Source organism: Ambystoma mexicanum, chromosome 10 (genome assembly GCF_040938575.1).
Source record: "Ambystoma mexicanum isolate Mex_15411 chromosome 10, UKY_AmexF1_1, whole genome shotgun sequence".
Classification (NCBI taxonomy): domain Eukaryota; kingdom Metazoa; phylum Chordata; class Amphibia; order Caudata; family Ambystomatidae; genus Ambystoma; species Ambystoma mexicanum.
The window spans coordinates 119427806-119442776 of record NC_090932.1 but is presented as its reverse complement, the minus strand read 5'-3'; the positions used below and the strand labels follow the sequence as shown (position 1 = coordinate 119442776).

The following is a 14971-nucleotide window of genomic DNA, read 5'->3' as shown; positions in this document are numbered from 1 at the left end:
TTAGACAATGCTTTCAGGTTTTTATGCGTTTTCCTGGTCCTATGGAAAAGATCTTTTTAAAAATATGTAAAATGTAAAAAAAACAAAAACCAAGGGAAACCGCAGTTTAAAGGTCTCAAGAGAAAAAAACCTTTGCAATGCCAGTTTTCAGATGAAAAGAAAATTGGTCAAAGTAAATTGGTCTTTTTCTCTTCAGACCTTTAAAAAAAAAGTCTTTTCACATAGAACGGTTTTCCCTATAGAATACATTGTAAATTATATGGCTTTTTTCAAAATGTTTATGAAATTTGCACAATAAAATGCACCAATTCAACCTTTTGTTAAAAAGGATTTCTCGGCTGAGAGGGTGTCTTACAAGCCCAATAAATAGTTAGGGCTCACGCGCTGGAGGTGGGCCCATTCATGGAAAATATTTATGTACTTTACCTTAAATAATTCATCAGCCATCACTGACAATAAAAGAGTAGCCTACAGGTCCTTCAAAGGAGACAGAACTGCTGTTAATGGTGCATTAACTACTTTGCACTCAATATAATTCCGGTGTAATCTGTTTGGTGGTGAGGCAGCCTGGTTTCAGTGTAGACTTCTAAATCTCTTCTGAGGCGGCATCTTGGGAACCTGAATAATAAGTGGATGGGTAAGATAATGGAGTATGACCGGCTCTCGGTGCGCTCTAGTCCTAGAATTGTGGTGTCTGGCGTGCAAAAATTATCTGGTTGTGCTAGATAATCGCGCTCACCCCAACAAATTATTGCAAACGATTTAGATCCAGTATTCTTGGTTTAGTGGCATCCACTCCTAAGAAAAAAAAAACAGCCAACACGTGTTTGGGCATAAGTCTTTTTCAAGGCTGTAGTGAAGCAAAACATAACAGTATTGACAGGTCTCAATGATAACAACAAGCAAAGTTTAGAAATCAAAGATCAAAATCAAATGAAGTTTCAAAAATGCCTAGCAGAGTTATTGGCTATGGCATGTGGATAAAGGGAGACAGGTAATCCAGACCAAGTCAGCGGTGGCCAAATACATATAACAATCATAAACATTCTTTCACATAGTTGTTGAGATATAAAAGTGATTATGTTAGGTTGACTGCAGGTAACAAGTGAATTGTATAACAGATGACCTGTTGATAAATTGGATCAAAATGAAGCACCCAAAATACTCTCATGCGATGTGATAAAAAAAAAAGTGTTCCCATGAGAGAGGGATTAGAGTCAGTCGGCCATGCGGCTGCCTTTTTTTTTTTTAAAACCTTTATTTTTGGTTTTTGTGTAGTCCTGTAACGACATAATAACAAATACACACCCACATTAGGGTGGACTTAACTCTGCGCCATGTCCCACACACCTGTCCTCCTCCCACCGCTCCCCTCCCCACCCCCTCGCTCGGCCCATGATTCTACTGTTCGTGCTATCTTGTTTCCAGGTCGATGTAGCATGGAAATAGTGCTGCTAGTCCTGTGCCTTCACTGAGACCCTTCTCTTGTGTCTGAGGCAACTGGTTGGCTGGTAAAGACCTCCTCCGATTCTCTTAGCAAGAATGTTATCAACGGTCCCCAGATGTCTGGAGGTCGGGCATGTAGGGGAAGTAGCTTGACAAAGTCTGTTTCCACATCCTGGCAGTAAAGGATATCTTTGCGCCAGGCGCTGAACGATGGAGGGGGGCCTCGGCCCCAGGACATGGCCACTCTCCTTCGGGCCAGTGTCAACAGAAGACCTGTCAGTTTCCTTGTCGGGGCAGCGAGCAGCCTCGTCATACCCAGCAATGCCGCAGTCTGGCTCGGCTGTATCGCCTCTCCCACTATTGCTGCTGTTGTCTCCAAGACTTGATTCCAGAATGGTGTTATTTCGGGGCAGTCCCATGCCAAATGGACGAAGTCTGCCGAATGTTCCCCACATCTCTCACATTTCGCAGCTGTTTCAGGGTGATGTTTGTTCGCTTTCGCAGGTGTATAGTAGGTCTGGTGTAGGAAGTTGAAGTGGATTAGTTTAAAGCGTGTGTTGAGGGCGATTTTTTGAGTCTGCTTCAAGATGAAAGTCCAGTCTTCCGCTGATATTGTACTGTGCAGGGCTCTTTCCCATCTGGTCTTTGCTTGGCCGAGTTTAGGTGATGTATCGGTAGTAATAGCTTTGTAGATTTGTGACACTAGCTTGCCTTCACCCTGCGCTTGAATGGCGTTGTGAAGTAATTGCCAGGTCCGTGGCTGTCTTGGGAAATCTGGTAGGATCGCTTGAAATGTGTAACGGGTCCTGAAGTAGAGGAATACATCGAGTGCGGTGGTGCCTCCTTTCGCTTTAGCTTGTTGCGGAGTTATAAAGCCGTCTTCTGTGAAGAGATCCCCCAGAGTCTCAATTTTCAACTTTTCGGCCCACTGATGAAACACTTTTTCAGATGTGAGTGGAACTCCTGGAATGAATTTAACTGGTAACAGTGGGGAGTATCTCGTTTTTACCCCTTGCCTTTGGGCCAGTCGCAGCCACACTCTGTAAGTTGAGAGCATTACGTTCATGGTGGAGTTGGGAATGGGAATTTGACTGAAGATTACTGCGGTTAACAGATTCGGTGTTGCCAGCGCCCGTTCCACCTGAACGTGGGGTCTGATTGTGTGGGAGGCGTACCAGTGACTGAGAAATTGTGCTTGCGCTGCCCAGAAGTACTTTTCCAGGTCCGGGAGGGCAAGGCCACCACTTGTCACCGGAAGTGTTAGCGTTGCATATGCCACTCTGGCCGGTTTATTTGCCCATAGAAGTTCAAGGACCATGCTCTTCAGTCTCTTCAGATAAGTTTGAGGAAGGAATATTGGAATATTGGAAAACAGGTAAAGTAATTTTGGTAGGATCACCATCTTAACTAGGGAGACCCTTCCCCAGAGCGTTAGTGGAAGGGTCTTCCATCTTGTCACTTTTTCCTGGAGGGACTTGGTCACCTCTTCGTAATTGTCACGGAACACCTCGTGATAGTTCAAGGACATTTGGATTCCCAGGTAGCGGACATTGGACGTTTTCCAAGTGAATTGGAAGTCATCTACAAAGGGTTTGGTGGCTGGAGTCAGCGGGAAGATGATGGACTTTGACTGATTGATTTTCAGGCCAGAGGCTGTTCCAAATTTGATTACTTCCCTCATGACAGGGTTCAGGTTCTCTTCGGGATTGCGGACGAATAGGACCACGTCGTCTGCGTAGAGGGATATTATGAGCTTGTGTGGTCCGATAACAAGACCTCTTTGTTGTCGATGTTCTCTTAGGATGGAGGCCAGCGGTTCCATCACCAGGGCGAAGATCAATGCTGAAAGTGGACAGCCTTGTCTGGTGCCTCGCTGGAGTATCACTGGAGCCGATTTTGCCGTGCCTATAATGATGTTGGAGCGTGGCTCGTTGTATAATAACGAAACTAGTTTGACAAAGCGGGCTCCCAGACCCATTCTGGTGAGTACAGCGAACATAAATGGCCATTCCACCGAGTCGAATGCCTTTTCAGCGTCGAGGAGGACCGCTATTGCTTGAGTTGAGGGATCTAGTGCTTCAATGACGCTGAACAGCCTCCTGATGCCGAAGGTCGTGTTGCGGCCAGGAATGAAGCCTGCCTGGTCTGCTAGGACGAGGGTGGGCATCAATGGTAGTAGCCTGTTGGCAAGCACTTTTGCGAGTATTTTGTTGTCGAGGTTGAGGAGGGAGATGGGCCTGTACGACGCACAATCCTCTGGTGGCTTGCCTGGTTTATGCAGGAGGATGACGTTGGCCTCACGGGAGGAATGGGGGAGAGTCTCCTTTTCTAGTGCTTCGGCATATACTGTCGCCAGGAGGGGGGCGAGGGTGGTGGCGAAGGCTTTGTAAAACTCTCCTGTTAGGCCATCTGGGCCAGGAGCTTTTGAGCTAGGGAGGGATTTGATGGCTTCTGTGATCTCCTCTTGTGTGATTAGGTCGTTCAGTGGTTCCCGCAGGGAGTGCTCGACCCAGTATAACTCTGCGTCTTCGAGGTATTCCAACGAGACTTGTGGGTCGTTGTTGTGGCTGTTGCTGTATAGGTCTTGATAGAAAAGCCTGAATTCCTCTGCTATGTCTTCATCAGTGTGGACGAAGTGTCCCTGCCTGGTCTGAATCCTTTCAATTGGCGCTAGTTTATTGTGTGCCTTGACCAGATTTGCCAGGAGGGCGCCCGGTCTTTGACCCTCGCCGTATTGTCTGATTAGGCTGTTGCGGTTTAGAAATTTCACTTCTCGATCTGCTGCGCTATTGAATTTTTGTAGCTCTTCTCTCAGAGCGACTGGTATGTTCGGGTTGGTTGCGCTCACGCGCTGAAGTTCGAGTTGTTTTAGTTTCCCTTCACAAATTGTCAGCTCCCGTCGTATAAGTTTCAATATGCCATTTTCTTTAGCGTGGCAGACCCCTCTGACGAAACACTTTAGAGTTTCCCACAGTGTGCTGGGTGAGGCTACGGAACCTGTGTTGACTTCGAGGAACACCGCAATCTCTTCTCTTAGTTCGGCAGCGAACACCTCGTCTCGCATCGAGCCGGTTTTGAAGCGCCACCGCTGTAGAGGGGGGTTGGGGCATGCTGGGTTTAGTACGAGAGTCACCGGGGAGTGGTCTGAGAGAGTTCTTGGATGGATATCACATGGGTCGCCTGTCCATGGGCCGTTCACAGAGATGAACAGATAGTCGATCCTGGAACTCGAGTTGTGTACGGCAGAGTGGAAAGTATATTCGCGCAGCTCCCCTTTAGACGTTCTCCATGCGTCTTTCAGATTGAATGCTTTGCAGATTTCTTTTATTTGGAGGCTGGCTTTGGATGGAGATTGCGGGGTTGCTCTAGATCTGTCTCTCACCGGATCCATCACTGTATTCATATCTCCGCCCCAGATTATAGTCGCTGGTTCATGAGATGGTAGACGGGAAAGTACCCAGCCGAAGTTGTCGGGGCCGTCTATGTTCGGTGCGTAGGAGTTAACAAAGGTGATTCTCTGACCTGCTATAATGCCACTCACCAGAAGAGTTCTCCCTTCGGCGTCTTTTGTGGTGTGGACAAGCCGAAAGCTGATCCTTTTGTGTATTAAGATCGCGACTCCTCTGGAGTAAGATGAGTACGATGAAAAATATCTATGGCACCCCCAGCTCTTGGCCCACTGGTGATCCTTCTCCGGGAGTAAGTGAGTTTCTTGAAGCATGGCAACGTCGACTTCATGTCTTCTAAGGTACTGGAGGATTTTTCTGGTTTTGGATGGGATGTTGCCTCCTCTTATATTCCAGGTTATGATTTTGAATAGAACTGATCGGGGACCATTTTGATTCGTTTTTTGTTCCTTTTGGTCCTGCTTGGAGGTTCAATGGATGGACGGTGAGATAGAGGTGGTGGTGAGCGGAGGGGGCTCAGGGTCGGAGGATGGCGTGGAACTGGTGGCGCAAAACTTGGCCGTTTCCTACGGCTGAACTGGGGTGAGGATGTACACCTCAACTGGAGGTGGTATGGTAACTGTGACTTCCCTCCCACACGCGGGTAACCCCCAACTGACCCGCAAGGTTCCCTTTTCATAACTAAACTGAACAGGTTGCTGTGCTTGGGGCACTTGTGCCTCCCGAGAGGGAAGGGTGGCTCTCCTTTACACTAGGAGTTAGTCTCTGCGGTATTAGGTTTATGTCTTGTTACCTAGGATATGGATTCTGTTTCCTTGGGTGTCTGGGTTGAACGTTATGGCGGTTCTCTGCGTCTTTGGTGTTCACGCTGCGGTCTGGAGTTATTAGCGGCGGATCTGTAGCCGGCGTGATCCAGGTAGTCGCTGGCTTCCTCAGGCGTGTGGAAGAAGAGTGCTTTCCCATCATGTTGAATGCGAAGCTTTGCTGGGAAGAGCATTGAGTATTGTATTTGATTGTCTTGCAGCCTTCTCTTAACTGTCGTGAAGGAGCGCCTCAGTGTTTGAACGGTAGGGGAGAAATCTGGGAAAAATTGAATTGGGTCTCCGTCATATTGAATTTTCCCTTTTTCTCTGGCAGCCTTGAGTATCGCATCTCTATCTTTATAATTTAATAGTTTTGCAATAATCGGCCGTGGACTTGCGCCTGGGATTGGTTTGGCGCTCGGAATTCTGTGGGCTCGTTCGACTACGAACAATTTGGAGAGGATCTCTTTCCCGAAAAGGTCTATGCAAATCTGTTCGACATGGTCCTCCATTTTCGTTTGGAGTTGTTGTTCTCTGAATCCGATGATTCTGATATTATTCCTTCGTGAGCGTCCTTCTAAGTCTTCATTCTTGGCATTGACAGACTTCATCTGGGACTCGAGGGCGGTGACTCGTGTGGCAAGGCCTGTTGCGCCGTCATCCAGGTCGGATACTCGTTGCTCCACCGTGTCTAGCCTGTCGGCGTGCTTGTCGAGGCGATGTTGGAGCAGGTCTACTTTCGATGATAGGTTGTCGAGTTTACTGCCCAAGTCGCCGATTCCCGCTTTGAGGTCCATCAGGATTTCTCTGATATCGAAACATGGTAGTTGTTCTTCTGGCGGGGACGTAGTGGGTGTTGGTGACACTACTCCGCTCGCCTCGGAGTGCGGTTTGCTGGTGGAGCCAGACTCAAAGTTCAGTTTCTTTTGGGATTTGTCTAATTTCCCCATATTAAACTTTCTTCTGCTTCTGGGCACTCAACAATGGGGCCGACTGGTAACTGTGGGCCAAACACTGGTATTTGAGTGGCGTCTATTGGTTTCGTTGTGGTGTTGCGCTGGGGCAGCTGCCGGGTCTGCGCTGGGCTGCTATTTGGGGGTGGTTTGGAGTGAATTCCTTGTGAGGTGGTTTTTCCCCCCTGATTCTGTAGGGCCTGCACAAGCCGTCCTTTCTCTTTACGGCAGTGATCCTTGGGTCTGTGGTTGGCTCGGGGGTTGGGACCACCAGAGTTACTTTGGTTAGTGCTGTTCTCGTGGGGGGAGGCGACTTTTGAGGTTTTCAGACGGGATCGCTGTGTTCCTCTGGCTGCCGATATTCTGGGCGTGAGCCGTCGAGTGTTTATCGAGCTGCAGTGTAAGGAGTCGTGGCACGTTAGGCCCTGTATCGTAGCCAACCTCCTAATGGTGATCTTGTCAGTCTGGGTCTCCTCTGCTTGCCGAATTATGCTATATGCTATGGGGCGCAGAGGGTCTCTGAACTGGGCTCTGCAAATCGGCGGCCTTGGGATTTGATTGTATTGGCCCTGGCCAAATGGGCTGTTCGCTGTGGCTTTCGCTGTGGCCGCGGGTGATGGTGGAGATATCCCCGGTTGTTCGGAGCCGGTCAAGCGCGCTCTTCGTATTGGAGGGACGCAGCCGGTTGGGCGTTGGAGACGGTTGCTGGCGAGGCGTACCCTGCTATGCCTCCTTCATTCACCGAGGGATTTGACGGGGATCGGGAAGGTAGCTTGCGCACGCTGGGGGGAGCTCCTACCTGGGTGCTCGGCGAGAGCACCACCGCTTGTCGTCCTGCTTCTTGGGCGTCGGCTGGGCCGTTGCAGGGACGGAGACTGTGTGTCTCTTGGCGCCACCGGCGCGCACGTCTACCCGCTGCTTGACGCGGCCCAGCTCTTCAACTCCACGGATCTCTGTAGGTTCTGGGTGTCGGGTGACACATCAGCGCCGCCGCTCGAGCTTCGAAGGGGAGCCTTTGCGCCTCTTTCTCGTTCCTTCCTCCGTCCCAGGCTCACCGCCGGCACGAACCGCAGGCCTGCTGCCTGGCCGGGACTCGGCCGCCGCTTCCCCGCCAAAGACAATATCGGGCTTAAAATGTTGTTCGGTGTCTCCTGAAGGCTCCAGTCTGTGTTTGCGGGAGAAATGAACACCGCAGAGGGAAGGATGTCGCAGGATTAATGGAGAGCCACACGGAGCTCTCTAGGAGGCAGCCATCTTGGATGGCTCTCTAGCGCCCTATGCGGCTGCCTTAATATGTGCATGCCAGCATCTGCCAAGCATACAGGTGTGCCAAAAAGAATTGCCAATTAGTTAATAGTATAGGTGTAACGGGTGAGTGGTGCTTATGATCCAGAAGAGCTCCCCACTTCCGTCTTTCTTGGGTACATATTTTGCAACACACAATCCTCATATTCACTCTTTTACATCTCAGTGTGGGTAATGCCTAGCATACACACAATATTTGGGAGTATGTCCAGAGCCCTCTGGCAAGAGGTGTACGAACACTTATCCCAACGGTGTCCATCAAAGTTAATATAATCGCCCTCTATTTGGCAGCACACCAGAGCAGTCAGACTTCACTCAGGGAGGGGGAAGGCTTCTACATAGGTGCAGTTAGGCTCAATAGATCATACAAAAAAGGACCCTAAACAGATGTACTGAAAAATATAAACTAGTTATTAGTCTCGGGAGGATAGCTCAGCAGCAACATGCTCGCCTTGGAAGCAAGATGACACGGAGCATAACAGGTTCGATCCCCAGGTCCGCACTTAGAAACCTTATGGGTATTAAGCACGTTATAAATAACCAACTACAATTATTGGGATTGTGAGGAATCTGATGGGGTCATCATTGTTTTCCCAGCAGTGACCTCCTCCCATGTGGACAGGGGACTGCAGCCGCTACCTAATACTGACCCTGGGGGCAGCTATATGAGGAAGGATCACATGGGAGGAGACAAGCTCTGAGGATATGTCATGGCTTCATTGCATGATACATGGTATCCCCCTTTCCCCTTGTAGGATGAACCTCCCATTTGCAACACTCTAATGGCCTATTGTAATTCCTCCCCTGCTCCCTCTATGGAGAGTGTTGAATCCCTTTGCTTACATCCTGGAGACCAACTCCCAAACATGGACTTGCCTTGTAAATCTGCTGAACTCCTCTGCTATGACTCCCTATATCGATGCTCTGACTGACTTGCCATCAAAACCTATTAGGAACATTCATCCAACGTTTTCCTGCAAGTTACCACAAAGGGACATCTGTTCCAAGAAACACCTTAAAATTGTGTTGGGGAGCAGGGGCCTTAAGCCCCTCAGCGATTTAGGACAAGGCGGTTGTAGAAGGAGATGGTGTGGGGGAGCTAAGAGAATGCAGCGGGAGGGGGCCACCCATAGAAGCGGGATTGTAGTGGAAATATAGTGAATCTTAGTACTAACAGTATGTGTGGAATGATACTCCATTTTAGAAGTTGGGCACCATCTTGAAATTGAGGCCTAGTGTTAGAGCTATTCCAGCATGCTTACTCCCGTCCCGAGGGCTAGAAGGGTGTGCATGCGTTTTCTGTTCACAGCCCTTGTAGCCCTGCGCAAGGTTAATTCATTGGAAATCCACATTATTATTAGTGCCTGTAACCCAGAAGGAATGTGCCCTGTAAGGCCAAGAGAGAGCTGGAGTTGATCTTTGAATAGCTAACCATGAAAAGGGGGTTAGGGGCTCTAGGCCTTCACCAGTCCAGACCTTTACATTATAGCAGTCAGGGACCCCCAAGCCCAGTATACACACATTTGAGTGCACTGGCCAGCCCAAGTCCCCTGGACACAAAACTGTACATTGGCCGATCGATCAAGAAGATCAGAGAGCATTGATGGGCTGCTCCCACCATTGGTTCATGTGATTTGTGCTGCGAGGTGCCAGGGAAGAAGGTAACAAATTTAACCTGCAGGTGGGAAAGTCATTGAGGTGTCAGCGTGTCTGGGATTGGAGCAGTTGTTCACGTAGTCCTGAGAAGTTATCACAACCTCAAAAGTATCCATCTCACTCATAATGTTCTTGGTACCAGGAGCACTGTAGAAGGTATGAAATAATTAATTGTGTAACTAAATTGCCAATTAGGGCCTTTGTACCAGATGATGGAAGAAGAAGATCCTCACGTGGAAGAAGATGGTCAGAAGATGCTGTGACCAATCGTCTGGCATCCTGCATGGAGCACGCTGTATGTGTATAGGGTCATGCCAACCTGCTATCTGGATTTGTAACCTATGTGATGCTGTGTACCATTATTTCCCCTTGCTTATGCTGTTTTTGGTAGAGCGCTTCATGGCAGCAGAGTTCTTCGCTGGCACGTACTGTATTTTTGTGAGCATAAACCTTCTCCTTACAAGTGGTGTGCTGGCCCTTTTTCCTAGTGTGTTGTAGTTCCTTCTGGTGTGAGTGTTGAGGGATTACTCTACAACTGCGACAAAGAAGAGGAGTGGAGGAAAGCAGAGCAAGAGAAGCCCTGAGCACAGGCAGCACTTTAGTTTCTAGGAGCACACACCGTACCAAGGACATTTAAATCGGCACCCCCAGAATCTAAGAGAGACTGGTGGTGGGAGTGGGCAGTTCCTCTATGTGCAAATGACGGGCTGAAGAAAGGATGGCTGAGCCGACTGGCTCGGGTGCTAAGAAATAGAAGGCTTTGCGAAGAAGACTGCACACATCAGGAATGCCAGAGCTCCGCGGAGGCCTTCTGGGTGTTCGTTGGTTTCGGAAAGCAGCCTTACACCTATTGGAGAACCGGGTGAAGCAGAGAAGCCGAGCAGGAGCAACAGGAAGCTAGGACGCAGAAAGCCAGTTGTTGCAGGGAAGAAAGCACCCGAAGTTTGTTACTGGTGGCTGCGAGAAGAAAAAGGAACTCCACGAAGAGCCGGTGAGTGCATGCTGGGACAAAGGGAACATCGGGTCATACTGGTGAGCGCGCCAAATGTGAATACTTAAATGTAACCAAATAAAAATGAAACACTTGTGTATAGGTGCGTTATAAATGCCATACCATATCATAGCATCATAGAGAAAGATAGAAAGCTGTTTTCAAAACCTGAGACAGAGAATGTAGACGTGCATCTCCTAAAGAAGGGAGTCTTTGAAGTTTGCAAGTATGTGCTGAATATCCATATAAGAAATCCTGACAATGCAGTACATAACACAGAATGAACTAGAACATAAGGCTACGGTGGTGAATCACCAAGAGTGGAAGTGTGAGCAAAACATTATCAAGGCAGTATACAAAGGACAGAATGAATTAGCCAATAAGGCATAATGGGAAGAATTGTCAAGAGTAGGAAGTGTGGACAAAGGCACACAAGTGGGAAGCCCTGGCAGGAGAGTATACCAGGCAATTGCAAGTGTGGGAATTCAAGACGTCCTGTCTGGAGAGTATACCAGGCAATTGCACATGTCTGAATACAAGAAAGCAGAAACAACCCTGGTAGGAGTGTAGACCAGCCATCCAGACAATCCAAAGATCAAGCAAAGTTGTGTATGATTTTTGGTGTTGATTAAGAGGGAAGAGAAAAACTGTTATTTGTAAGAAGAAGAATCCAGCGGAAGGGAGACACCCTCTGGAGTTGGGTACAATATCATTGAGAGACTTTTTGTTGGAGTTACCTGTTTCCTTGCCCACTTGAACATTTCTAGAACACTGATGGCCAAGGACATTATCCTTTTCACTTTAATATTAATTTCATTAGAGTGTGGGGGTCAGAAAAGTACTGTTGTGGACATTCTGACACTGACAGATCCTTAGTTTTTAGTTGAGGTAGGGAAACGTCTCTAGTGCAGGGACAGCGAGGCATTTTCCCAAACCCTGTTTATTTATCAAAGAAACTCAAGTAAGTACTCTAGATATAGCTCCTGGAATAAAGTGTGTGTGTGTGTGTTTCAGTTTGACTGTATTGTGTCAGCCAAGGGTAACATAAAATACAACACATTTATATTGTAGTTAGGCTAAAAATCATTCATTTGAAAGTTTTCATAATTGTCGGAACACTTCATTAGGTTCATGTCCAATGAAGAATGACAGATTCCAACCTGTGCACAGAAAGCGTGCCACAAACTTGCTCCGTACAATGGAATTCATCATGTACCAGCCCTTACGGGCCTGATTTTCAAAACCTTTTGATAAACTCTTAGATCCATTCATTCAGATGCCCGTTTCCCCCTTTGGACAGTTGCGCAAATAATGGGGCGTTTCTGGGGATTTTAAAGCATGTCGCCAATTCATAAACGGGATGGGCTTTAAAATGCCCAGAAACAAGGATCATCACCCTGTGCCTTTTTGAAACAGGCTCAGCCGAGAGGCATAAATCATGACCGTGTCCTTTCTGACCCTGGCAATGAAATGTGACAGCCGTGGTATAATGCACTCCCAGCAACCACATGGTTTCTGGGAGCCTGTCATACATTAGTGTCTGGAGCGTGCTGCCGATACAGATGTATGCAAGGGGGCTGGCCAGCTCATCTTAACACTACTGTCCAGTCTATCCAGAGATGCTCGGGTCACTGTTGAGAATAAGGTGGCATGACAATTTCCAAAGTAGCACACATGAAATGCAAGGAGTGCATTCCCTGCACTCCTTGCATTTGAAGTACTTTCTGAGAATCTCTCCCAATATGTGTTTAACTAGTTTATAATATGCAAGTAATTTGGCTTAAACTCAAGTATTTTTTTTGGTTCAACTAAGTTCATTTCTACATTTAATTTCAAGATTTACGAAAAATTGCAAATGCAATAAACACTTCGTTTTCTTTGTAGGTTTGTGACAACGATTGGAGTTCACGGTCTCCCCTTGCCCACGTGGTCTGTCATGAAGCTGGTTGTGGGCCTCCTGTTGGCATATGGAGGAATCATTCCCTCCTGCCCCTTTCACTGGCAGCGATGCAGGGTTTTCAGTGCCAAGGTATGTAACAAAAGGAAGTAAGTCCTTTCTATACAAGGAATATTCTTTTTGCCCTGTCAGAACTAGATTGAATCAACATCTAAAAAGTTCTCTTTGGGACTCCTTTGAAGGAGAAACAACTATATGGGTTTGACACCTTGGTGTTCTCAATGTATTTCTTCATATAACATCAATGCATTTCAAATTACGATTCCAAAAGGTTTCAATAGGCATGATACATGCATTGCAAATGCGAGCAACCAACTTGATACAACGCATGACAAGGCATTTAAAGCACATGCAAATGTACTATTATTCAAAGGTATAAACAAGGTATGCTACCTAGCGATATTCACTTCATAATAAAAAAAACATGCACACGTAATAATTCGCACTGCTTATTTATTATATTACACCTATGCCATATATATCATACAGACTCAACAATCCATTAACCAACTTTCATCAACATTTCTGATGGGTCTCGTTGCCTCTGGCATCATTTTACAACTTTATTTCGACAATTGCCCATCATCCTTACACTTTGCGTCTGGAGGTTTTTGCTGAAAAGTTCACTAGTTCAATGTGCAAGCTTTCTCTCGGCTTGAGAATAACATGTAAAGGCTTCTGCAAATTATTACTATTCAATCTTCAAAACAATCGTCAGTTGTTTAAATACATTCTTTCATCACCATCTGAAAAGATAATGAAATATGTTTTTAATAAACAATGCTGTCGCTTCCCCATCCCCCCCACCCCCAAGCAAGGTGCGCACACCCAGAGCGCTTCTACAGATTCAACTTTAGTGAGGCCACCAATCCGTCTCGCACCAGCTCAACAAACACCCTCTATGCCACAATGAGGTAGCAACCATGCTGGTGTATAGTAAGAATATATATATTTCTCTAGCATGGGGTCTGGCATGGATTCACATGCTCATGAATATTCCCCGTCATCAGGCCGGGAATCCTCGGTATAGAAAAAAATCAGTATCAGTTTCGTGTCTGATCTGTCTTTCTTAGTAGTAACCAATCACTGATCTCTGGGTCATACTGCCCCCAGCCAATGACTGCCCTCTCCCTAAGCCCCGCCTCTGGCAGCCATCCTCAGATTTTTACCGCACGTTCAAGTGTTGGGAGTCCTCGTGCTGTAGCTCTCAAGCTTTTGCTGCGTTTTCACGCTTTTTCAGGAGTTTTTTCTCATTTTTCGGTTAAATAGAGCCTCAAGCTCCACCGTTTCTACATCCGATCAACGGGGATCCGTTTCGGAGTTTTCTACGCCCCTCAAGGGTGAAGTTTTCGTCGAGTTATGCTTTTGGAGGATTCCAGAAGTTCGAGGCCTACCCCGGACATGGCCCAGGAGAAAGGAAGCTCGACGCCCGGGAAGCTGTTCAGGACCTGCCCTGGATGCCAGCTTCAGAATGTTTTCAAGGAGGACGAGCATTTGTTATGCCTCTACTGTCTGCATGAGGAAAAGACGCACACGGAGAAGGACTGTGCGTTTTGTGGGAACATGTCGGAGCGGACCATGAAGGATCGCCACCTCCGTCTCGCCAACTGGCTGGAAGGGAAGAGCCCATCAGGCGAGAAGAAGAAAAATAAGTCAGAGCGGTCTTCTAAGTCCTGTGAGGGAGCCCCGGCAATGGGGGCCCAACAAAAGGCTAAGCACTGCGAGTCCGCGGGCACCGGGATCGCCGAACGGTCGGGCTCCTTGGCTGCCAGGCAGGGCGCATCCTTCCCGGGGCCATCAACCGAGAGCCAATGCTCTGGCTCGGGTAAGAGGAAGTCTGAGAACCCGGCGAAGCTTTTGGAGAGGCCCCTGTCGATCTTGAAGATTCCGGCAGAGGGGGAGCGAGGCTCGGACCCTCCCCCCAAGGTGAAGGCCCCAGGTGCCCAGAAGGTGACAATGGCCTTAATTCACCCTGCTAAGACCTCGATTGAGGATGTTGCCGCGGCCCTGGCTCAGCCTGTGGAGGCTACACCAGTGGAGGTGCCCTCAGGACCCAGAGTCTCCCTGCCACCGCAGAGGGAGTCGTCTTTCAGGCCCATTGAGAAGACCCCCTCAAAGTCCTTGTTGGAAAAGGTGGGGGAGGGGCTGGTGGCCATCGTGGATACGGACACGACCTCTGAAGAAGAGCTCATGGAAGTCGTGGAAGAGGCCCAGCCCATCGGGAGGTATCCCGACGAGGGCGACGATGAGAGCGACGGTGTCGCCGACAAGGCTCCTCAAGAGCCCTCGCGCCCATCGTTTTCGGCGCCGCAGGACACTAGGGCGGCCATTTTGTCAGCGATTCTTCTGCTCGGAGGTAAGGACAAGGTTGCCCCTTCCCCCGACGGAGGTACCTGAGCCAGACCCGACGGGGGAACCAGAGCCAGGAACTTCGGAAAGTCCACCGCATAGGA

General features: G+C 48.2%; 1 protein-coding gene across 1 annotated transcript in view; it reads left to right on the top strand.

The window, feature by feature from the left end:
* The window catches only part of LOC138491215 (scavenger receptor cysteine-rich type 1 protein M130-like), a 1027000-nt gene that overhangs the window by 708433 nt on the left and 303596 nt on the right, over window positions 1-14971 (top strand). Inside the window, exon 3 of the mRNA XM_069617602.1 lies at window positions 12446-12590. Within this exon, the coding sequence (XP_069473703.1) occupies window positions 12446-12590 (145 nt within the window). The remainder of the gene's footprint in view (window positions 1-12445; window positions 12591-14971) is intronic.